Source organism: Mus caroli, chromosome 11 (genome assembly GCF_900094665.2).
Source record: "Mus caroli chromosome 11, CAROLI_EIJ_v1.1, whole genome shotgun sequence".
Classification (NCBI taxonomy): domain Eukaryota; kingdom Metazoa; phylum Chordata; class Mammalia; order Rodentia; family Muridae; genus Mus; species Mus caroli.
The window spans coordinates 67,413,616-67,439,163 of NC_034580.1; the positions used below are offsets into that span (position 1 = coordinate 67,413,616).

Here is a 25,548-nt window from a genome sequence, read left to right on the forward strand (position 1 = left end):
AATCACAAGTCGCTTATCCAGGGCCACTACTTTAACACTGCCCGTTATTTTCTTCACTACTGTAGTCTGCTACAATCGGAACATCAGTTTTTAGTACATAATTATCCTTAGTGTATTTCAGTGTCCTCTTCCATTTTCTAAGTGTTTTTCAGCCAGGGTCGTCCCCTTTTCAAAATTTTAACCATTGCCCTTACATTTTTATAATCTGAACTCAATTCCTTCATTATTCCATTTCATTACCCACTAATGCTTTCTTTAATTGTGGCAGATCTTCCTAAAATCTTAGCTGTTCTCTAAGTCACTACTTAACTGTTGATGCATTATTTCTATTCTCCTTTGTTGACCTGGAGGCCTCAGGTGTGCTAAGTACATATTCGTTACCCGGCCAAGAAAAAGTATTCATGTCAAGTGTGGTGGCACTTGCCTTTAATCGCCGCACTCCAGGCAGAGGCACTAGGGTCTCTTTATCAGTTTCAGGCCAGCCTGGTCTACATAGTATGTTCCAGAACAGCCAGAGTTATGTATAAAAACCCTGTCTCAATTCCCCACTCTATCTACTCCACAGCCAAAAAAGGCATGCTATCTATAGAGGGAATGTCAGCCCTCCATCTTGCTATTATCAAATCATCTAATCATTCTCACATTCACAAAAGGTTTAAGCTCCTGGTTTACAATCTGACTTACTTCCCCGTTTCCTTCTCCATGGCCTTGTCAACCGTTATTAGCTCCTAGTGTTATTTGGCTTTGCCACTTCGACCTCAGGGAACTCACAGTTTTGCTTACATAACATTGTATAGAGATTTGCAGTTTTTGCGACCCCTATATTTGTAACCAGTGTGTTTGCCTGTTTGACAACCCAAGTTGAGTCTGATTTCAGCCATAAAATTCCCAAAGCCCTGGAGAAATGCTATCATTTAAGTTTTATGACAGCGTCCCACGTGGTTACAGAGTAACTTAAAGATCCGCAGTCCCTGCCTCAGAATAGTCCATGTTTGCTCTACCCTGACGATCGCCTGGAGTACGGGATAGCCCAGTCCGCGCTTGTCCAACATTCCGAAGTGGGACTCAGATCTCCCGCCTAGAGCATCTTCCCGCTCCACTTTTCGTTCACCCCTTGTCTGCTTCGGCTCCTCCCTTTGCCACGCCTCCATTCATTCTCGCGAGACTTGATGACTCCCTTCCACCGGCATTTATCGCGAGGCTGTAGGCAGGGCCGGGCCCGACATGGCGGAAGGTAGGCTTTTTTTTTTGTGGGGTGGCACGGGAAGACGCGGAGCAATAGGGGTGCTACTGGCCGGGCACAGAAGCCCCTGGAAGGGTTGTCCGGCTGTGGTCGTACGGTGCATCACGTGTCTCGCGAGCCTTCCTCTGTAGCGTTTCGGGGCTCCCCGGGCCGGGGTTCTCAGCGCCGTTCCTATGGCAACGCCCCTCCTGCAGTCTGTCTTCACTCCTCACCCCCCGCCCCCAACCCCCCTGGATCCGGGTAGTCTCAGAACGGGAAAGGGGTCTGGTGCTGGGAGCGAATGCACCCGCGGGACTCGAGAAAGCTGTAGAGGAGGCTTCTTGTGCCAGCCATTCTGGAACGGGGAGGGAAGTGCCCCTCTCCTTAGGAAATCGAAACTGCTGTCATGGCAGGTCCTGCATCCGGAAGGGTGCATCTCTTGCCTGCGGAAGAGCTTAGGACTCTTCCCAGGAAGAGCCGGGACTGCAACTGGACGACGGGCTTCTTGGGCGTGCGCTGTAATAGTCTCTAAGCTTTTTGGCAGCCCTAGCAAATGTGGGCACGCTCAGATTCTCTGAGGTTTACAAAGGGGCAAAAGGAGATGTTTCCTCAGTAAGGGAGTTGACCAAGGTCACACTGCTTGAAAGAGGTGTGCTAAAGCCAGGCTTCGGTTCCTTTACCTCCTGCCTTAGTCTCTTTTTTAGTACTTTACGACATTGCAGGTATAGGCATCCGGTTTCTCAGGTGCAGCTTCCCTTAAGAATAACGTTAGGATCTTTGCTTGCTATAGCTTTACTGTATGAGTTGGGGTGAAAGCCCTGAGATAGTGAGTTACCTAGTAGTGATCAGACAATGATATTAGACCTGGCCGGTGTGCTTCTCCTGTGTACCCCATTGTTGGAGAAATTGTTGGACTTTATTGAGTGGCTGAAGATTTACTTGATCTAGACATGGCCTCTTTTGTATTTGTCTTTTGTTTGTATTTTTTGGTAAGTGTTGATTAAACCCATCATTTCTTGATCTGAGATTTGGGTAGTGTGACAGTTTGTGTAGTCTTCTCAGATTTGAATTAGGTTTAAGAGTGACACGAAGTAGGCCTGCCAAGGTGTGTTATTTGTCCTTTATAGTTAAGTGAACTGAGGCCAGATTCATGGCTGGGACTGGATTCCGTTTTCATTTTTACTTTTTCTATCTGTTAAACATCTTGGAGGTGGAATCTCGGGTGAGCATTGTCTCAAAGAGGAGGAGAAAACGAAGTGACCGAAAGTGCTGGGTGTGGTGATGTATGCCTGCCTGCTTGTAGTTCCTTCATTCAGCACTTGGAAGGATCTGGAATTTAGGGTCATTCACAGCCTACTTGGAGTGCATGAAACCCTTTTCAAAAAATGAACTAGATGATTTTGCACACCACGGAATGTTGTGTACCTGTTGCTCAGCAGCGAGGTTTGGGAGGAAGGTTCATGAGGGCACGATGTCTGATCGTGAGATTCCTTTAGGAAGGAATCTTCGTGTTGGGGAAATACATGACCTCCATGGTCATGGAGGAGGGAGTTTCTCATTCCGTAGTTGTATTGAGAACTTAATTGTGTTTGTGCTCAGGCTCTAGTTGTGGGGAATTCATACAGGCCAAGGTTAGTACACTGCGTGTTTACTTTTGGTTGCCTTGAGGTGATTAGAAACATCTATCTAGCCAGAGGACAATACACCTTAAGGACAAACCAAACATTCTTCCAGGATGAAGCGGATGGAGGGATGAGGTGATCAGGAGATGATAGTCTCTGACCTCAGTCTACTCTAGCTACATTCCAGATTCCCAAGTCCCAGTGAAGACTGTTGAAAATGATGTTGCAGAACTCAACTAGGAAAATTTGAGGAATGGCAAGAAAAACAAAATTACTAAAGATACTTTGTTTCTTATGTTGGCATGTGTTTTTGTTTTGTTTGGTTCTGCTGCTGCTTGTCAGAGCCAGCTGCTATTCAGAGATAGTCATAAACAAAAATAGCAAATTTTTGTGGAATTAAATTTGAAGATTATTTGTTAGCATGCTCTCGAAACTTTCCTGGTAATTGGTTATTTGGTTCAGGTTTGGGAATTAGTACTGAGGAATGGTAAGCAGGGCCTGAGAAGCCATGTATTCAGTAAGTTATCTGCCTTGGATAGAAAACTTTTTTTTTCCTAGGCCTGCTCACATGACTGAATACAGGTACTTAAGTCCACTCTAAAAGATTTTTTTTTCCCTCCTTTTAAAAATTTTTTGACACAGAGTCTCACTTATAGCCCTAGTGGACCTGGAACTTGCTGGGTAAATGGGACTGGTTTGGCAGTCACAGAGACACTGCCTTCTGATGTCTCCTGAATTTGGGATTAACAAAAGGGGTGTGCTACCATCCCAGCCTCTAAAAGAGATTTTTCTTTCCTTTTTGTACACTATTTTGTACCACCTAATCTGTGTTTTCTTCATGCTCCACTGAGCCATTATACGTTTCCCTGTGGCTTTCCTGTTTTCACTCTTCTCCTTCAGTTTACTCGCCCACAGCCTCTTTTCAGCTTTTCACATTCTCTTTAAAGCAAACCTGATCTGTGTCAGATGTGGTGGCTCCCACACTTGGGAGATAAAAACTGTAGAAGAAACAGTTCAAGGACTTCCTCAGCTACAGGACAGGTTCAAGGCCAGTCAGGGATACATGAAACTTTGTCTCAAAAAGAATAAAAATCATGGCCAGGTCACTAGCTCAGTGGCTACAGGCTTGCTACCAAGCCTGACCACCTGCATTGGTCACAGAGAAGGTGGGAATTGACTCCGCAGATTGTCACAATAGTGCCACTTCCAGTGCTCAGCAGCCGTGGTATAGTCCCCCTCCAAAGAAATGAGTAAATGTAACGAAAACCTTAAACACAAACTCAGCTTTATATGCCTGATGCCTGAGGAAGCTAGAAGAGGATCTCAGATCCTCTGAGCTGGACTTAACAAATGGTTGTGAGCCACCCTGTGGTTGTTGAGAATTGAACATTGGTCCTCTGGAAGAGCAACCAGTGTTTATACACACAGAGATATATATTCCTAAGTATGACCTCTTCAGTTTGTACAGTGTTACTTGTGTGTATATTTTATGGGCTGACTATTGGGCACTGGATAGCCAGTTGGTGTGCTTTTCTGTGGAGAAGACCATCTCTCCTCTCCCAGCTCTCCTCAGTTGCCTGTAGTTTTTTGTGTCGGGTTGAGGCCTTGTGGGCTTTTCCCAGTTCACTGTGGCATGTCCATTGATGTCATCCTTGCTCAGCTCATGTTTGAGCAGTCTTATTTATGAGACTTCATGGGTGTAACTTCTGATAACTACTAGGGACACAATCTCTCATCAGACTTCCTCATCCTCTGGCTCTTACAGTCTTTCCATCTCCTCTGTAGAATATCCCTGAGCCTTAGATGCAGGGGTGGTTTGTAGGTGTGTCCATTAGAACTGAGCTTCACAACCCTGCATTTTTATTGTTTTTGATTTTCTTTAGTGGTCTCCATTTATTACAAAGAGAAGTTTCCTTGATGAGGGGTGAAAACTATACTTATTTGCGAGTATAAGGACAGATGTTCATAGATTTCTTAGGGATTATGCAGGATTAGTAAATTAGTGGTTATTGATTCTCCTGCAGTAGCCATGCCGTAACTAGCACTGAGAAGAAGTTAGCAAGGTTCCAGTAGCAGGCATGGTTTCCCTCTTATTGAGTGAGTCTCAAATCCAATTAGAGAGCTGTTGGGTCCTGCCAAGGTATCCATGCCTCTGTTGCACCCACTGCTGCACCCTTGACATTGTCTTGCTATGGTAGATGTCATAGTGGGAAGGCGTTTTTGTTTTGTTTTGTTTTTGAGGCAGGGTTTTTCTTTGTTGTCCTGGCCACTCTGGAACTATCTCTATAGATCAGGCTGGATTCGAACTCAGAGATACCCCTGCCTCTGCCTTCCTGGTGCTGGGATTAAAGGCTTGCGCCACTTCCGCCTGAGAGAATTTTTTTTGTTTTATGTCTATAGTATTTTGCCTGCATGTGTCTGTTTACAGGTAGGAAGAGGACATTGGATCTCCTGCAACTGGAGTTACGGGTATTTGTGAGCCATCATGTGGGTGCTAGAATTGAATCTGGATTCTCTGTAAGACTGGCCAATGCTCTTAATCATTGAGTCATTGCTCCAGACCCCACAAAGTGAAATTTAAAAAACAAAAAACCATAAATGGTTTGCTATATAGTTGATTGTAGACTTTTACTAATATAGTAGAATTAGATCAGGAAAATAATTCTTGGGGCAATTGAATAAGGTGAAGACATTCCTTACACTGGCCATTTACTGGTCAGTACTATAACCTCTAGCCAATATGGCCACTTGAATTTAAAATTGAGTGCTAGTAAACACTTAGTTCCCAGCCTCATTAGTCTCATTCCAAGTACACAGCAGCCATGTGGCTACTGGCTTCTTGAGATAAGCAGATCAGTAGAACATTTTGCCACAAAGAAAGTTCTCTTGGAGAGCACTGTTCCAGAAAGTGCTTCCTTAACATAGGCTGGTAAAATGGGAGCAAAGAAACTCTCCAGGTTTGAAATATATCTTCATTCATTCATTCATTCATTCATTCAAAAGTCCCAGGCTATTGCTAGTTCATCTAATCTGTTGGTGTTTGGGACGTTATCTCTTCTATACCATCCTTCCTTATCTCTCCCTTTTTCTTTCACTGTGCCCCACTTTGTGGGGTCTGGAGCAATGACTCAATGAGCTGTGTCTGTGACTTTTTGTGGATGTTTTCGTCGTCTGTGACTTTTGTCAATGCTTGTCTTGAACTCAAATGTTCCTTCCAGGTTACCTCCTGAGTAGCTTGGATTATATAGGTAGGTTGTTCTTGGGAAATTTTCTTTTCACAAAGAGCAGAGATTAGCAATTCACTAGTGACTAACTGTGTCAAGAGTCGAGCTAATGAATCATGCTGAGACAAGCTTTAGTTACAACCAAAGTGATTTGCTGAAGATGATTAGAGAAATCATGACTTAACAGTCTTGGCAAACAACAGGAGAAACTGCTGTCTCTAGACTTTGTTGAGTCTGCATAGATGTGGCATTTGTTAAGCTCCACCTGGTAGGCTCTGTAGGGAGGAAGATGAGATTAACTTGGAGTCAGTGGTTTAAAGAGAATAGCCACAGTTAAAGTTTACTCACAGAGAACTCTGAAGTCTAAGAAGCATCAACAAAAACTTGTTAAAGTTAAAGGTGAAAAGTGCTTAGGGTTTTCTTTGAAAATTCAGAATAGGAAGTTTTTTTTTCTAGGGAAGTAGCGGGAAATATGTTGTAAGTAGTTATTATTTGAGGAGCTAGTGTTTAAGCCAGGCTTTGAAAAATGGTGTCTTTTAAAATGTAGGACTAGGAGAACTGGGAAAGATCAGTGTTTTCAGTGGAAGGAGTAGTGGGATTCATGAGGTTGGAAAGGTATGTCCAGGGCCAGCTTATGAAGGGCATTGTCCTGTAAGCATTGGAAGTTGTGTCCTACAGACTAGAGAGTAACGTAGCTGAGTCAAGGGAGTCACCAGCATTGTCTCATGAATGTCGAAGTAAATGCTGTGTAGGATATAGATTTGGGAAGCCAGAGAGCAGGCTGTAACAACCAGTGAGACATTTGGTTAGGGGCATTGGAGCCTCTGAGACTGATGTGGGAGAGACTATGGAAAGAATAAAAGGACTTTTGAAACCTACTTGAGTGTTGGAAAGATGTCTGGGGGGTTCTGGATGACTATACTGATGGCTAGGCTGCTAATAGGAAATCAGATTTGAGAACAAATAAATACCTTTTATTTTTAGAGATGGAAACATTTATTATGGTCACAGTTTCAGAGGATTCTGTTTATGTCTCCTTGGCTCCATGGACTTGAGCAGAATGGCACAGGACTGTGTAGTAGGAGAGAGTTGTTTCCTTGTGATTTGCCAGGAAGCAGAGAAAAAGAAGGAAGTGGTCACACTCCCAAGCACTTGCTCCCAGTGACTTCCTTCCTTCATCTAAGTTCTGCCTCCTAAAGTTTCCACATTCTCTCCAAGTGGTGCCGCCATCTGGAGACCCAGCTGAGAACAAATATTTGGACCTCATTTGGGGGGCTGTCTTCATTTTTATTTTTATTTTTTTATTGCTGTGAAGATACCATAGCTAGGGCAACTTATAGAAGAGTTTATTGGGGGCTTACAGTTCCAGAAGGTTAGACACCATGACCATCATGGTAGGAAGCATGATAGCAGGAAGGCAGGTATGGCACTGGAGCAGTTCACATCCCCCAGACATCACATGCAAACTGGAGGCAGAGAGCTAACTGGGAATGGTGCTTTCTTTTGAAACCTGAAAACCCTCACCCCAACAAGACCACACATCTGAATCCTTCCCAAACAGTTCCACCAACTGGGGACCAAGCTGTCTGTCTGTCTGTCTGTCTGTCTCTCTGTCTGTCTGTCTATCTATCTATCTATCTATCTATCTATCTATCTACCTACCAAGCTATCTATCTATCTATCTATCTATCTATCTATCTATCTATCTATCCATCCATCCATCCATCCATCCATCCATCCATCCATCCATCCATGCATCCATGAGCCAATGGGGCAATTCTTATGAGGACCACCACAGGGACATATTTTGCCCCTTTAGATGCTTTTGCAAATAATTTTTATTACAGTAACAAGAAAAGTAGCAGAACACTGGGGAAGGCAGAATTCTTACCTGACTTGTGTACTGTGCTGTGCTTTCTTGCACTGATCCAGTCTGAGTCAGTAGCTAGGACTCAACCAGACACCCTGCCTTCTGCCGTCTGAGGGGTGAGTTAGCTCTTACAAAGGACTCAACATTAGACTCAAGGGGAAGCTTTGAAAAGCTCGAACAAATGGCTTTTCCACCTTTTGTTGAATTAGATTTTAAGCAAATAACCCCAGTCTATTTTTGTTATGCTGTAACTTAATTTTTTTCTTGAGATTTTATTTATTTCTGTGTCATGTGTATGAGGGTCTTGCCTGAATGTATGTCTATGTGCTGGTGCTTGTGGAGGCCAGAAGATTGAATTCTCTGTAACTGGAGTTACACTTGGTAGTAACTTTCATCTGTGACTAGAGTGGAATAATTTTTTAAAGCAAGCTTGATAGTTTCTAGATTTTGTCAAAGCATCCAAGGCTTGAATCTGCAGTTTCCTGAATATTGGTATGATGAACATGAGCCACAGCGCCTGGCTTACTAGATTTTTTTTAAGAGTAAACCTAGAGTTACTAGGTAAACCTAAATCTAGATAAACCTAGAGTAGTAAATATGAATACCTCTCTTAATTAGGGTTATTATTGCTGTTATAAAACATGACCAAAAACAATTTGGGAAGGAAGGGGCTTATTTCAGTCACCTTCCATATAACATTAAAAAGCAGTAAGGGTAATAACTTAAGCAGGCCAGGAGACTACAGGCAGGAGCTGATGGAGAGGCCATGGAGGAGTGCTGGTTACTACCTTGCTCCTATTGGCTTTGCTCAGCTTGCTTTTCTTATAGCACCCAGGACCACTAGGCCAGGGATGGCACCTCCCACATCAATCACTAATTAAGAAAATGCTCTGCAGGTTTGCCAATGGCCTGATTTTATGGAAGCATTGAGGTTCCCTCCTTTCAGATGACTATAGTTTGTGTCAAGTTGACATAAAACTAGCCAGCATAGAACCACTATATATTTACTAATAGCTGGACTTTTTTTTTTTTTTTTTTTTCAATATTTTTCTTTTGATTTTTTTTTTTTTTTTTTTTTTTGATGAAAGGGCAAGATGCAGAATGACAGGGATGCTAGGACCCTGAGTTTCCTCTGTACTGTCCTTCCAACAGTATTGCAGTCTTCTGTCTACTGCTTCCCTCATTTGGTGCCAGCTTGCATTTTCAGTCATAAACTCATTGTTATTTTCTTGCTCTCTGTTGAACAGATGTTTACTCCCTTTGATTATGACTACCTCATTATCACACTGATTGAATAATTCGGCCTGCACTCTCACAGGTCTGGGTGAAGAGCAGTTAGTAACTCAGTTCCAGTGAGTTGCATTTCTGTCTTAGTTGCCAATATGGAAAGAACGATGTATGTTCTGGGTACACACTGTAGTGAAATGAAGTGATGTGTGTCAGAAACAAAAATTATTCTTATAACTCTTAAAATACTATTTTTAACATAGCCTTTAATTGTAATTTCACTTTTATGTAATTAACATTGAAACAGTAAGGACGAAGTAATTTACTCAATTAATAATACAGAAAAGTTCACTGCTAAAATTATGAGTACTGTGTAGGAATTACAAGACTGTAGAGAAAGGAAATGTCTGTGTTGTTAGTGTCAAGAGATTGTGTAGCCTAGCATATCGATGTGCACTTAGAGAGCCACAACTTTGTGGGAGGCTCTGTTGGATCTCTTAAATCCATGAGTTCTAGACCAGTTGGGAAACATAGTGAGACTTAATCTTAATTTTATTTATTTTTTTATTTTTTTTAATTTTTTTATGTTTGCCTTCTTTTTTTTTTTTTAAAGATTTATTTATTTATTATATGTAAGTACACTGTAGCTGTCTTCAGACACTCCAGAAAAGGGAGTCAGATCTCATTATGGATGGTTGTGAGCCACCATGTGGTTGCTGGGATTTGAACTCTGGACCTTCGGAAGAGCAGTCGGGTGCTCTTACCCACTGAGCCATCTCACCAGCCCTCATCTTGATTTTAAAAGGAGAGAGAAAAATGATCTAGGGATATAGGTTAGTCATAGAACAGTTGACTGGTATTCATGAGGCCCTTAGTTCAGTTTTTGTTATACACACAGACTTTCTAAACCAGTGTTGGTTAGAACTAGAGTAGCAAAAGAAGGATAGACCACGTTTAAAAAGGAGGATAGAAAGAGTATATATTCCCTGGACTAACAGATCCGCTAATGATATTTTAAGTCTTTGATATTCTGACATAAGATCTTGTATCAGACAGTATGGTATAATGAAGATGGGCTTAGATGTAAAAATCTAGCTGGACTAGCAAGATGTCTCAATGGGTAGTAGAGGTGCCTACTGTGTGTTCCATTCCTGGGATTTTTATGATAGAAGGAGAGAACCCTTTTCTGAAAGTTGTTCTCTGATCTAAGTACATGTGAACCCACACAAATACACATACAAAGTAAAGATTAAAATAAAGACTCTGTCTCTGTAATTGCAACAGGTAACTGAGAGAATGGACAGGAGGGAGAACTGTCTTAGGGCTAGTTCATTACAGTACTTGCCTACTTTGAATAAATCCAGTTAGATCCTAAGCACTGAATTAACCTGGGAAGAAAGGACAAGAGGACCCTTGGCTGCAGAGCAAAACAACATCAACAAAAGGATTTATTTTGGCTCAGGGAATCAGAAGGTATAGTCCATGGCTGACTGTGTCTTATTTCTGTGTCTGTGGTGAGGAAGATCACCATAAAGGAAGAGCATAGAACAGAGTTACCTATCTCCCTGTGGCTGGGAAGAACACAGATTTGACAGATAATAAGAGGCCAGGGACATGCTGTATATATCTTCTTTATGTGTCTGGTAACTTGCTTCATCCAACAAGGCCCCACCTTCAGAGGTTTCTGCCAGCTTCCAAAAATGCCATAAAGTTATAAATTCATCATCAGAGCCATCATAATCTATTCATTTTTCCACAGCACCATCAGCTGTGCACCATGCCTTCAACATATGAGCCTCCTAGGGGACACTTTATATCCGACTGTAACAACTCTGTCTTTACTCTCTCCTGCTACTGTGTGATTTTAGGCAATCTGTTTAACTTAAGTGGGTTGTAACTGTTAAATAGAATACTTAAATATGGCTAGAATTTGAGATAATGAATTTGAAATCCTTAACTACTATAGAAAACATTAAAGGCAGTTAGGGAGTTAGGTGTCTCGGTAATGTTTTGTGGTAAAGGTGCTTGCTGTACAAGCCTGGTGGCCTGAGTTTGCATCTCCAGAACCCATGTAAAAGCTGGATACAGGAGCTGGAGAGATGGTGCAGCAGTTAGCGCATCTGCTCTTCCAGAGGACCTGAGTTTGGTTCTTCGCATCCATGTCAAGTGGCTCCCTACTGCCTGAGACTCCAGCTCCAGAGGATCTGTTGTCTCTGGCCTCTGTAGGTACCTGCACTCACATGCACATTCTCATATGCAGACACACACACCTACACATAATTAAAAATGGTAAAAATATGTCTTGAAAAAGCTGCAATATAGCACTGCAGGTTTTAGTAATCTCACCAATTGGGGTAGGGGTAAAAAGCACACATGCATACACAAAAATATTATGGTTTTGTGGCCTGAAAATTTGTTTTTTTGGCTGAGGTTACCCTTGAACTTCTGGTCCTCCTACTTTAATCTCTCAAATGCTAGAATTGTAGACATGTGCCATCACCCTCTCTCTGTTTGTGTATATATGTATGTACGTATTTATACACGTGTGTATGTACCCATAAATGTACACTATGCATTTATTCTAGAGCCTAACTCCTTATTAGGCAAGTGCCCCTATGACTGTTGCTCTCTTTAATCCAGCCTCAGCTCTCTTCTTGAAGACAGTCTTGTGAATTGCTCAGACAAGTCTTGAACCCCATATCTACTATCTTTGTTTCCTCAGTAGCTATATTACAGAGTCTTGTAGCATCAGGTCCAGCTTTTTTCTTTCTCTTTTTTATTTTAGGAAACTATATTCTATAAAACTGTTGATAGTTATTCAGCAAGAAGTTATTAAAAGGACTGGAGAAATGGCTCAGCAACTAAGAACACTTGCCTTTCTTCCAGAAGACCCAAATTTGGTTCCCAATACCCACATCAGGAGGCTCACAGCTAACTATCCTCCAGTTCTAGGATATCTAACATCTCTGGTCTCCTCCTCAGACACCTCTACTCCATGTGCACGTACCTGCATGCAATTTAAGATTTATTTAGTTATTTCATATATGAGTACACTGTTGCTGTCTTCAGACACACCAGAAGAGGGCATCGGATCCCTATTATAGATAGTTGTGAGCCACCATGTGGTTGCTGGGAATTGAACTCAGGACCTCTGGAAGAGGAGTCAGTGCTCTTAACCACTGAGCCATCTCTCCAGCCCCTGCATGCAATTTAAAATGATAAAAAGCTTTTTAAAAAGTTATTTGAGGTTTAAATTTTTGTTTACTATCCAATTCAGTTTTTGTAAGGATAGGCATATCAGTTCCAGTAGCAGCTGTAACAATTTTACAAAAACTGGTGGCTTACAACAGGTGGGCCAGGCTGGGCGTGGGTGTACATCTTTAGTCCTTACTCTTGGGATCCAGTTGAGAGAACCAATTTCTGAAAGCTGTCCTCTGATCACACATGTGCTGTGGAACTCTAGTGAACACACACACACACCCTAAATAGGTGTGTTTTATTCTTTCTTTCTTTCTTTATTTATTTTGAGGCATGGTTTCACTGTGTAGCTCTGGGGTTGGAGTTGGGGGGGCTTGAACTCAGAAATCTGCCAGCCTCATCCCCACAAATGCTGCTGGGATTAAAGGTGTAAGCTACCATGCCTGGCTACTTTTAAAAAACTAACACAGCTGTATTCTGCCATGATTCTGGAGGATAGACTAGCCTGAAGTCAATAACCATTTATTCAAAATCATGGTGTCAATAAGGCCACACTCTGTGAAATAGTCTGTTCCTTTAAAAGATTAAAAAAAAATTAAAGCATTTTATTTGTTTCTTCCTGTAGACATGAATGCAGAGCTTGCAAAGTGCAGAGACAAGCTATTTCTTTAGAGCTAGATTTATAGGTTGTGTAAGCTATCCTTTGTGAGTACTGGGATTGAACTGTGGTCCTCTGCAAGTCTAGAGCATACCGCTCATAAACAGAGATATCCCTCCAGCCTGGTGGTCTTCTGCTCTGCTCTTTTCTGCTTTGCTTTGCTTTGCTTAAGACAGGGTTTCAGTATGTAGCTCTGACTGTCCTGGAGCTCACTATGTAGACCAGGCTAGCCTCGACTCAACAGAGATCTAACTGCCTCTGCCTCATTCAGGGTTTAAAGGCACTTGCCACTGTGTCTGGCTTGGTAGCCTATTTCTTGATTCCTGGTGTCATGTGTTGGTTGACATTTTTTTGTGTAGTACCATCAGTACAGTCTTCACGGCCTTCTGCCTGTATGTGTCAAATCTCCCTCTGCTTTGTGTTTTTGTGCTTGGATTTAAAATTTTCTTTTTGGAAGTCAGAGCTAGAATTTATTCAAAGTTCATATTCTATTAGAGTTTAAAAGGAAAGGTCAAGGCATACAAGCTGTAAACCTCAAAGCTTCCTGAAGGAGTAGGATAGAGAGGAGGAAAAAAAAAAGAAAAACCTCCTGTAGTTTGAGTTAAGCCTGCATAGCAGGGAGAGGAGCTTTAGAAAAGAATAAGGAGGACCAAAGTACCAAAACCAAACAACAGCAAAAAACCTCAGTTCTGGTCAGCATCTAAAAAAGAGGAAGATGCTTTATTGAGGGATAGCTGATTAAACAAAGTTTATTGTTTTATTTAGCTATGAGTCGACAGATACATCACCACCACCATCGTCATGATCGGAGATTTCTTACCTAAAAATGTTACTTTGCGTTTCTTTGAAATCATTCCATGCATATGACGTCTTTTTCTGTCCTTATCTTTTGTCCTCTCTTGTGCTTTATGTGCAGTCACACCGTATGTAATTTGTCTGGTGGTTCTTTTACTCAACACAGTGCTGCTGAGGCGTATCTGTGCTATTCTATTGCATGATTCCTATCTATTAGCAAGTAGTCTTCCACTGTGTGCATTTCGCACAGTTGTAACTATTTACAACTGGGTAGTGGGATGCTTGCAGTTTGGGGGAATAAAACTTCACTGCAACAGGTACAGGTCTTCATGTGGGCATATGTTTCACCTTTAACAAGCTTGTTGAAAATGACATCAGCCATATGTGGGGTTCATGGGAACCTGAGCTGAGGTGTGCAGGAGAGTGAGAAAGACACTGATCTGAGTCTAGACTGGCTGAGCCCTTGCTTTCTGAGTGACCTGAGGCAAGTCAGTTAGCTTGTATGAAACATTTTGCTCACCTGATAGAATGGAACAGTGCTATCTAGTACTAAGTTGTTGCTGTGATTAAACGACTTGAGCAAGTGCCTACCACAAGGCCAGGTTAGGTTAGGTCTGTCCTGAATGTTAAGTATTACCCTTCCTTCCACCTTTCCTCTTGAGGCTCGTCACACAAACATTGCTACCTAGTCTCTGTTCAATTCCCTGAGGTTATATTTCTTTGGTCAAACCGTTTTCATACAGTGGCTGCACCCTCATAGTCCCGTGAACAGGGTAAGAATCTTATGTTTTTTTCCTGGGCCAGCACTTTTAATTTGTGTGTTTGTTAGTTTGTTTTCCCCACTTTCTTACTTTGTTTTTTAGCCTTCATTTATGTTTACCAAATACTGCTCTTTGAAGTATGTTAAAAGCCCCTTCCCCCAACCGCTGTTCTTATTGGGTTGTCTCATTAAGACACAAGTTTTCTATTGGGTATTTTTACAGTCTATGACTTAGCTTTTATTTTCTTGTGTCTTTTGAAGAAATTCTAACAAATAAGTCCAAAAATATAAAATACAGCAACCAGATTATCATTTGTGTCTAATTCATTTTTTAAACTTTTTATTTGTTCTTTGTGAGTTTCCTCCCTAATCCTACTCATTTTCCCATCCCCTTACAACCTCTCCCCCAAACAAACAACAGCAGCAGAAAAAAAAAATTCCTCAAAGTATAGAAAACATCTCTCAGGAGGCAGAGGCAGGTGGATTTCTGAGTTTGAGGCCAGCCTGGTCCTGAGTTCCAGGACAGCCAGGGCTACACAGAGAAACCCTGTCTCAAAAAACCAAAAAGAAAAAAAAAAAATCTCATCGTGGAAAATACAGTATATCATCGTGTGTCCCACAGTATATCCCTCTGTCCACACATCTTCACTTGCAGATGTTTGTTGCAATGAGTCATTGGTCTGGCTCAAGATCTCTGACTTCTGTGACACCATCAATGTTGTATCTTCATCAGGACTCGTACTGGTCATCCTGTTACAGGTTGCCTTGTGTCATGAAGGTCCTGCAGCTTTGAAACAGCAGGACTGGCCCTTTCAAGAATCCCAGCCATTTACACATGATACAGATTTTGGGGTGGACCAACTAAGAGCCTTGGATCTGGACTTGGGTGGTAGCAGAGCTGGTCAGCCCACCAGCTCTCTCTTATTGGTACCACCAGGGTGAGCTCTCCAGAACTGCTCTGGTTAGGCCATCCGTTGCCAGGAGGCAGGGTCAGGTTTCCTGCCCTCATGCCCTTGGGGCCAGCTCAACTATGCCTTCACCATTAGGGTCAGCTCCTCCGTGTTCCCCAGGCAAGATACAGGGCCTGCTCTCTGAAGTGCTTTAGCCAGTGAGGGGGCAGGGCTAGTTCATCTACTCTCATTGCTCTTTAGGTCAGCTCTCCCAACTACCACAGGTGGCAAGGGGAGGGGAGTGAGGTATCACACACACACACACAGGCACTCCAGCTCATGGAAGATGAGTGGCAGGGTTAGTTCTCCCACACTCATGCCCTCAGGCTTCCCACATTCCCACCATCAGGACCGGCTCGCTCTGCTGCCTGGGCAGGACTCATGGCCCACTCTCTTGAGTCCTGCCAGTGGTGAGAGATGAGGCCAGGTTTGCAGAGTGCTACCTCTAGAGAAGGCAAGGTCAGTTCTGCATAGCCCCAGGGCATCCAGGTGGTCCCCAGCAGCGTCCGGACTAGGTATATCCCCGTCTTCTCTAGTGGTAATATGAACCATCAACACCAACCCCTGCCACTGTGTAGCCGCAGACTCAGACATGGCCCCAGGTGGCCACTTACAACAGGTTACTCCTCTCCACTTGTGAGTCTCCAGTTCCATCTTTCTTCCATAATATAATGCCCAAGCTGTTCTACTTCACTTTCTCACCTGTCTTAACAATCACCACATACTTGCACATTGTGGTGGCTCCATGTGCCTGGCAGATCCTTGGGGGACATCCTCTATCCACCCTGCGTGACACCATTGGCAAATAGGTGTCTATGGCCCTAATGTGCCATGCACTGGAGGGCAGGTCTATGGGTGGCATGGCCATCCATGGATTTCTGTTTGTCTTCCTCCTTCCATGGTGCACTGCCTGAATTTGATTTTTATGAGTCCTATTCATAAAACAGTTTTGGCCACCAAGCCAGGCGTCATGCTAGGATGAATAAATGACTGCTATCTGTTCTGCCCCTGACTGATAAAAAAACACCTCCACCAACAAGGTGTCTCTTTGCCCATCGCCAGAGAGTTATTATTATTATTATTAATTATTATATGCAGCTTAACACATGTTTGCAGAGTCCAGTGGCATATACCTTTGATGTCAGTATTTGAGAGACAGGCAATTAGATGTCTGTGAGTTAAGGGCCAGCCAGTGCTATGTAGTGAGAACCTGTCTCTAAAAAGTAAAACAAAAAACAGACAAGTGCATATGAAGGTCTATTTGTAAGGTTTTTTTTTTGTATTGCATTTCTCTAAAATTATGTTGATGCCAACACAGTACTGTTTTAATTACTGTAGCATTTGCCATGCACATGTAGAAATTAAGATGTGAATATTTTAGTTTTTCCTAGAAAATTTGTCTGATAAATTCTTTGTATTTTCATCTAAATCTTAGAATTCTGATCTACAAAGAACCTGAAGGGATTTTTTTTTTAAAAAAAGGATTTATTTAATTATTATGTATAGAGCATTCTGCCTGCATGTTTGCCTGCAGGCCAAAAGAGGGCATCAGATCCCGTTACAGACGGTTATGAGCCACCATGTGGTTGCTGGGAATTGCACTTAGGACCTGTGGAAGAGTAGGCAGCACTCTTAACCTCTGAGCCATCTCTCCAGCCCCTGAAGGGATTTTTATTGGTATAGTATTGAATATAAGTCAATTCAGAGGGATCTAGCATTTTAATTATATTGGGCCTTCTATCCCATAAATGTTTTTTAGGTAGTTCTTGATATCTGTCATCAATGTTTTATTGTTTTCAGTGTGTACATATTGCACATTTTTGCTAGCCCTAAATCATTTATACATTGTGTGTGTGTGTGTGTGTGTAGCAGATTCTGTTACAAACAGTGGCCTTGAACTTTTAAGTGACGCTAGGTGCTAGGATCACAGACTGTGCCATCATATTCGTTTATGGGATGCTGGGGATGGAATCCAGAGCTTGTATGCTAGGAAATTCTGTATCCTTTGAAGTACATCCCAGTTCCACAGTGCTATACTGTTGTGAATAGATGAGAATGTTTGTAAATGGTAACTGTTTTCAGGTCTTATGTAAAATACATAAGATGGAAATAGAAAGGGGGGTTGATTTGAGGAAGATGTTAAGTTTGATTTGGGATTTTTCTGTTGTTGCTGAGTTTGTAGTACCAGTGGGCTATGCTTCCATTAGGAGAGAACGACTAAGAAACCTGGAGTGTGACAGCACAGAAGAAGTTTTCCTGAGTGGGAAGAAGAGGATGAGCAGGTGACCTATGCTCACCTTGAATAGTTTACATGTTTGTGACAGTAAAATGAGCAATCAGAAGAGCATGCTTAAGGAAGAAAGTTTAAGTTATGTGTCTGAATTTTGTAAAATTACATCTTTTAAAACTAGGTTATCAGATTAGGAAATGTAAGAAAAGACCAGAAAAGAAGAGGACAGAAGAAAGAAGCTAGAAACAGTGTTGCTAATTAGAAAGAAAGTCTGACTCTACAGAGAGCTTAAATACATTGTCAGGCTGTTGATTGGTGATTTTATTATTGTGACCCAGTAGTGTGCCTAGAAGTCAAGTTTAAGATTAGGAAGATAACGGAGGAATCACTTCTAAAGGGAGCTCTACTGGAGACCAGGTGAAGACAGGATGGATTAGTCAAGCTGGAGATCAACTGGAGAAAAAGAGACATTTGCCGGGTGCTCTTCAAGAGCAACACAAACATGCTCTCCTTCTGAGCTATCTCTCTAGACCTTAGCATCTTTATTTTAACTCAGTTCTGTAGGTGTATATGCATGCCTCAGTGCATGTGTGGAGGTCAGAGGACAACTTTTACAAGTTGGTTCTAGTCTTTCACTGAGTCCCAGGCTGGGGCATCAGAATTATAGGACGAGCTCATTTTTACACACTGGGCTATTTTGCAGGCTCTGAAAGCACTTTTTTTTCTTTCTCTTAAACATTTTTTGATTAAATCAAGACTGATAAACTGTTAGAAAGTACAGCTGTTAAACTGATGCCAAGGTCTAGAGAGATAACTCAGAAGGAGAGCATGTCTTTGCTGCTCTTGAAGAGGACTGGGCAAATGTCTCTTCTCCAGGTGGCCTCCAGCTTGACTAATTCATCCTGTCATCACCTGGTCTCCAGGTGTTAAAAAAGTACAGGTGTTAAAAGTACACCTGCTAAAATGTCTGACCTTGGGGCTGGTGAGATGACTCAGCAGTTAAGAGCACTGGCTGCTCTTCTAGAGGTCCTGAGTTCAATTCCCAGCAACCACATGGTGGCTCACAATCGTCTGTAATGGGACCTGATGCCCTCTTCTGGCCTCCAGATGTATATGCAGTAGAGCACTCATACATTAAATAAATAAAAAAGACCAAAAACAAACAAACAAAAAAAAAAAAACCAACAAAACAATGCCTGGCCTCAGATTGGGCTGGTGAAGAACAGATGGGGAGGCATGGGGGAAACATGGGGAGACATGTATTGTATAGCACGGTCATTCAGATGAGATATGCATCTTATTACTTAAATCTATGGGCTTATTTTGGTAAATTAGAGGGAAAGAAAGAAGAAGCTACTGCTAAAAATTAGCTACTTCTTAACCATAATAAATTTTATTAAATGAGCAATGTTGTAAGTCATGTATCGTTAGTGGCTGCAATCAGCAGAGACAGGGAGACATTTTGTGCTTAGGGACAGAAAAGAATTCCAGGATCAGTCTGAGTGAAGCAAAAAATTTAAATTTATTAAAAGGTAAGAGATGGTGCATACTTTAGATTTAAGGGCAAATGCAGAGGTGGGGGGCAGACGGGCCTTGGAAAGAACAGACATATCCAATACATAAGTGCAGGTTTCTCAAGAGAGTTGGGCTCAGGGACCTGTACAATGGTAGTATGTTTGGTTTGGTGGCTTTTTAAGTTACAATGCTTAAAGGATGGATGCACTTTACAGCAAGATTTAAAGATTAAACAATGCTTAAAGTGAAGGGGCCAGGTATGTTGATGCATGCCTTTAATCTCAGCACTCAGGAGACAAAGACAGGAGGATCTCTGTGAGTTGGAGACCAGCTTGGTCTACGTAGTGAATTCCAGGATTGCCAGGTGGCATATACCTTTAGTACTAGCACTCTGGGTTAGAGGCCAGCCTGGTCTACATACAGAATCTTACTTGAGCCAGGTAGTGATATGGTGAAAGCCTGCCCCCTCCCTCCTTTTAAAAAGTAAATAAAGGTTACATTTTAAGGAAGGATATATAAGCTTGTTTACTTATTTATCTTAAAGAATTTTCTTTAGTAAATGAAATTGTAAGGTGGTTTTATGAGTATTTTTGGGGAGTTAGGGATAAGCAAAGCATTTATAGCACTAAGCCCAAGGTCAGAAACACTCTGACCCCGAGTAAGCAGTATAGGATGTTTTTAGCATTCTTGTTGCAGTGTCTTGACAGGAAGTATCTCTGTAGGCAAGTTTGGTTTTAACTTCTTGTGTTAAAATGTAAACTAGGTTCCAGGGTAAGTTTTGCTTTCTGTTGTGCTGTGGCTGTTCTGTGACATAGGCTGTACCTCCTATGCTACTGTTGAGTTGTCTGCCCTTTCTTAGTTCTTCAGAGTCAGTGATCTGAGTCTAACTCAATGTGCTTATGGTAAATTTAAGTCCAGTTTGCTGTTTTTTTATTTTTTATTTTCCAAAACCAGGTTTATTCTAAGTATTGTTTCCTTCTCCAGGTGGTATTGGCACACACCTTTAATCCCAGCTCTTGGGAGGCAGAAGCAGGTGGATCTCTTGAGTTTGAGGCCAGCCTGGTTTATAGAGCAAGTTCCAGAACAGCCAGGACTACACAAAGAAACCCTATTTTAGAAAACCAAAACCAAACCACACCAAAACAAAGAGGAAAAGAAAAGAAAATGCTTAGGGGCTGGAGACATGTCTCAGCAGTTAGGAGCACTTGCTACTCTTGATTCCAGCATCCACATAGTGCTTGCATCTGTCTTTATCTCCAGTACTAGGTGACCTGGTGCCTTCATCACCTTTGTGGGCACCAAGCATACATACATGCAGGCAGATCACTCATACATATACAAAATGAATACATGTTTTATAAAGATAAATGTTTGATTTCAATATTTGTGGGACAAATAATTATAGAATTAGAAAAAATGTTACTATTGTCATCTTAAAAGTGCTTTTCATGTTTATTTTCCTGGGAATATTGATTTATACCTGAGACTGAGTGGGCATCCAGTTCTTTATGTCAGACATTTATTGAATGTGGGTCCTCTAGAAGAGGAGAAAAAAATGGCCACATATATATATATTGTGTTTATATGTATGAAGATCATAGTATATTAGCATTTAAACATATGTTTTAAAATACTTTTTTAATTATGAAAGCAGGATTGTTTGTTATAAAATAATGAACAGAGTACAAAAAAAACCTACTTCCTTTTCAGCAAGACTTGGTATTTGGTAGTTGATTGCCTTTTATTCTGCATGTATGTGAATATTTACATTAAATTAGAATCATAAAGTGTTTAGTTTTACATCCTGCTTATTTCCTTTCTTGTGTGTGTGTGTGTGTGTGTGTTAGTATGTGTTCATATACATGTCTTGAGTCCATGCCACAAGTGAGAGTGGAGGTCAGAGGACAACCTAAGGGAGTTGATTCTCTCCTTCTACCACGTGGGTCCTAGGGATCAAACTCAAGTTGTCAGGCTCAGCAGCAAATGCCATTATCCATTAAGCCATCTCACTGGGCCCCCCTTAAAAAAAAAAAAGATTATGTATCTGTAGTTGTACAAATGGTAGTGTGCCATCATGTGGTTGCTGGGAATTGAACTCAGGACCTCTGCTTGCCCAAAGATTTATTTATTATACACTGTTGCTGTCTTCAGAACACCAGAATAGGGCATTAGATCTCATTATGGATGGTTGTGAGCCATCATGTGGTTGCTAGGATTTGAACTCAGGACCTTCGGAAGAGCAGTCAGTGTTCTTAACCACCACTGAGCCACCGCTCCAGCCTGCCTCTTTTTTTTTTTTAAATTGCATTTTTATTATTTACTTTGTGGTGTGTGTGTGTAGGTATATGCATGTCACAATGTGTGTGTTGAAGATCAGAGGACAGCTTAAAGGTGTAAGTTCTTTCCTGTCCTATGGGTCCTAGAGATTGAGCTCAAGTCCTCAGGCTTGGCAGCGGGTGCTTTTTATTTGCTGAGCTATCTTACCAGCCCACAAAGTCATATTTGATTCTTTCAGATTATGCAGAAACAGACCACATGGCCAGGGAGTGGTGAGTGTGGTTTGTTTGCCCCCGCCATGTAAACATTCTTTGTTTCCCTTGCAGAGGAGGTGGCCAAGTTGGAGAAGCATTTGATGCTTCTAAGACAAGAGTATGTCAAGCTGCAGAAGAAACTGGCAGAAACAGAGAAAAGATGCACACTTTTGGCTGCACAAGCAAACAAGGAGAATAGCAGCGAGTCATTCATCAGCCGCTTGCTGGCCATAGTGGCAGGTCTCTATGAGCAAGAGCAGTACAGGTGAGCTCCCGGAACCAGAAGCTATCTATACCTTTTGCTTCATCCCTGGACACTTACTTTGTACTCCCCAGGATTGAAACAAGGGCTTTGCATCTAATAGGCAAGTGCTGTACTGCTGAGTTGTATCCTTAGCTCTTTTTTCACCCTGTTCTCAGATGGTCTCACTCTGTTGGCCAGGCTGCTATTGAACTTGTAAGTTTTCGGGTTCAAGCCTCTCAGGTAGACAGAATTAGACCTGCCTACACTTCTAGGCCTGGTTTCTCATTCATTTTCTTACCAAATTACTTTCTAATCAAAATTATCAGCAATGAACCAGATATGATAGCTCAACGTAGTAATCTTAAGACTGAGAGGAGGATTATTATGAATTTGAGGTCAGCTTCAGCTTCATAGTGAAACCCAGTCCAGTGTAGGCTATATCAGACTGAATTCTTATTTCATAAGAAAGAAAAATAAGAGCTGGGCTGGTACAAGAATCTGTTTGATCCCAAGAAGATCCCACATGAAGAAAATCTGGGCCCGATGCCAGACACTTAAAATCCTAGTAGTAGGAGGACAGAGACTGGCAGTCCCTGGGGCTCACTGCCCAGCAAGCCTAGCCTAAGTGGGTGTGTTCCAGGCCAGTGAGAGACCCAGTAACATGTAGATAGCAACTGAGGAATGGCACCAAAAGTTGTCCTCTGGCTTCTACATGTACACTATTTGCATGCTCACCTTTGCTCTCATACACACAGACCAACATCAAACCAATGAAAAAGATTAGCAACGTCTTTGTTAGAAGCCTTATAGGCTAGCTCTTGGTCTCAAGCTATGACTTGTTAGGTTCCTGCTCTGTAGCAAGAGATAATCATTTTAGGGTCACAGTCTTCACTTTATTATTTGTTTGTTTGAGATAAGATCTCGTTATGAAGCCCTGACCAACTTACAACCTGCTATGTAGATCAAGGCTGGCCTTGATTGAACTCAGAGATCCTCCTCTGTCCTGAATGTTAGAAGGAAAGGCATATGCTACTCTGTCTATTTGAGACAAGGTCTTCTGTAGCCCAGGAAGGCCCTGAATTTGGCTTGGTCAAGGATAACCTTGAATTTTTGCTCTTCCCATTGCTTTTCGAGTGCTGCAGTTTCAATAAATGTCACATGTTGGCACTTTTCTTTGTTTTGAATATGGCTGGCCATATTGTACAATCCTGTCAGCACAGTGGGCTATCATGATGTTTCAGTTAATTGCTCATATGTCTCTCTTTTTTTTTTTTCCATAGCATTTGACATTTCAGAGTAAACATAACATATTTGGGAGGAAAACTTTTTATGTTGTGGTATGCGACAAATATCCTTCCCTTTTTTTCTTGTTTGTTTTTTTTGAGACAGTGTCTCTCTATGTAGCCTAGATTGAATTCAAACTTGTGATCCCAGCATGCTGAGATTTTATGATGTTCCACTCACTCAGCCTCAACCTCTTTACTTGATAAATGGTTGGATAATAAATGGTTAATTTTGGGGCTGAATGTTTTTATTGGAAACAGGAGACCAGGTATTAGGTTTTGTGTTCTTGACATTTTGTGTGAATTACTTTGTCCATAGTCTCTCTGTCTACCATTCACTGTTTGATGTTGTTGCGGTGCAAATCAATAGCACAGTTTTAGAGCTTTAGCTGTCCACAGTTCTTACTCTACTGGCTTCATTTTGATACATCCTGAATAAGATATCTTATATCCTGTGTATGACTACTAATCATCCTGCTTAGCTTGTAAGTTCATCACGAGAATCCTGATAGATTTAACTGAGAGGAGATTATCCTGTGCAGTTGAGATAGAAGTTCAAATATTCCAGCAACATATAAATATGGTCCAGAGTGTGGAAATGCCATTGAGACTTATTTTTTCTTTTGCAGATTCATGTTGATAATCATTATCCATGTATTTGTCAGGTGACAATTCTAGCTTATCTAGTTATAATGACATTTTTCTTTCTGTATCTTTGGATATTTTCTTCATCAGTGATTTGAAGATCAAGGTTGGGGACAGGCACATCAGTGCTCACAAGTTTGTCTTGGCCGCCCGCAGTGATAGCTGGAGTCTGGCCAATTTGTCTTCCATAGAGGAGCTAGACTTGTCTGGTAAGTCTGCATACAAAACCATAATGTATCACTTTGAAATATTTGTGGTATAATAAAAGTAAAATACTACTGATGGGATAAGTTAAATAATTAACTATTGAAACACGATGTCTGTTTAAGTTGGTTGTTCTTTTTTCTTTTAATTTTTAAATTTTAATTTATGTGTGAAGGTGTTTTGTATGCATTTCTGTCTGTGCAGCATATGCATGTAGTACCCAAGGAGTTCAGGAGAGGGTATCAGATCCCTTGGGACTAGAATTACAGATGGTTGTGATCCACCATGTGGGTGCTAGGGATTGAACCCGGGTTTTCTGGTGGTCTTTAGTACTGAGCTATACCTCTTTCTTACCTCATATTGTTCCTTATGATTATATTTAATCTTTGGATAACAAGTCATATTTGAGTATCCTCTTATGTTCTTAGGATTTAGAAAATACATATATCTTTCAGTAAGCTTATTTATTTAAAAATATTATAATGATATTAATTTATATTATTAAATATCACATATAAATATGGTCTTTATATGCAAGTATATGTTATATCTGTTATTATTATAATTATCATTATTATTATTGTATGTACCCATATGTTTGGAGGTTAGAGAACAGCTTTTAGAGTTAGTTGTAGGGCTTGAACTCTGGTTGCTAGGTTTCCATGGCAGTGTCTTTAACTGTTGAGTATCAGGGCAGCCAATTTTGTTTTTCACATGTGGTATATGTACATGTCCTTGTAGGTGTATGTGCATGCGTGTGGAATCCAGAAGTTGATGCCACATAACTAACTTCTTCAGTTATTCTTTGTATTGATTGGTTGATTAAAGACAGGGACACATCACGTAATCTTACCTGGCCTGGAACTCAAATATGCCCACTTCTGCTCCTTGAAAACTAGAATTAAAGATGTACTACCACCTTTAGTATTTCTCTCTAAAATTTTCCCACATGTGTTTATTTTGTGTTTGTGCCTGTATTACACACACACACACACACACACACACACACACACACATTTATATATATTTGGTGGATGGAGCAGAGCTCCAAAAACCACACTTTATTTCTTCTCTTTAGCAATTTTACCTTCTTAGACAAAATCTTTTTTATAACATTACCTCATAGATAAAATGTTGTACAAAAGGGGAGTTACAAAAGGATGTCCATAGTAAGTTCAAAGCACTGTTTCATTCTGTAAGCTCATTGTAAGTTCAAAGCAACAGATACACATTGTCTTGCTTCATCATAGTGCACACCTGTGGCTTCATCCTTGGACCTGACCTAGAACAAATGTTTTTCTTTGATCACAAATCTGTCCAAAGCCTATTTTTCTTTTTCTTTTTTTTTTTTTTTTTTTTTTTTTTTTTTT

General features: G+C 41.2%; 1 protein-coding gene and 1 non-coding gene across 2 annotated transcripts in view; one reads left to right on the top strand and one right to left on the bottom strand.

The window, feature by feature from the left end:
* Positions 1–1,158: 1,158 nt before the first annotated feature.
* The window catches only part of Ankfy1 (ankyrin repeat and FYVE domain containing 1), a 77,074-nt gene continuing 52,684 nt past the window's right edge, over positions 1,159–25,548 (top strand). Inside the window, exons 1-3 of the mRNA XM_021175577.2 lie at positions 1,159–1,234; positions 21,875–22,067; positions 24,065–24,183. Of these exons, the coding sequence (XP_021031236.1) occupies positions 1,225–1,234; positions 21,875–22,067; positions 24,065–24,183 (322 nt within the window). The 5' untranslated portion in view covers positions 1,159–1,224. The remainder of the gene's footprint in view (positions 1,235–21,874; positions 22,068–24,064; positions 24,184–25,548) is intronic.
* LOC115032684 lies at positions 16,450–16,593 on the bottom strand. The gene has a single exon (XR_003838313.1). It is a non-coding gene; the product is annotated as a small nucleolar RNA SNORA48 (small nucleolar RNA).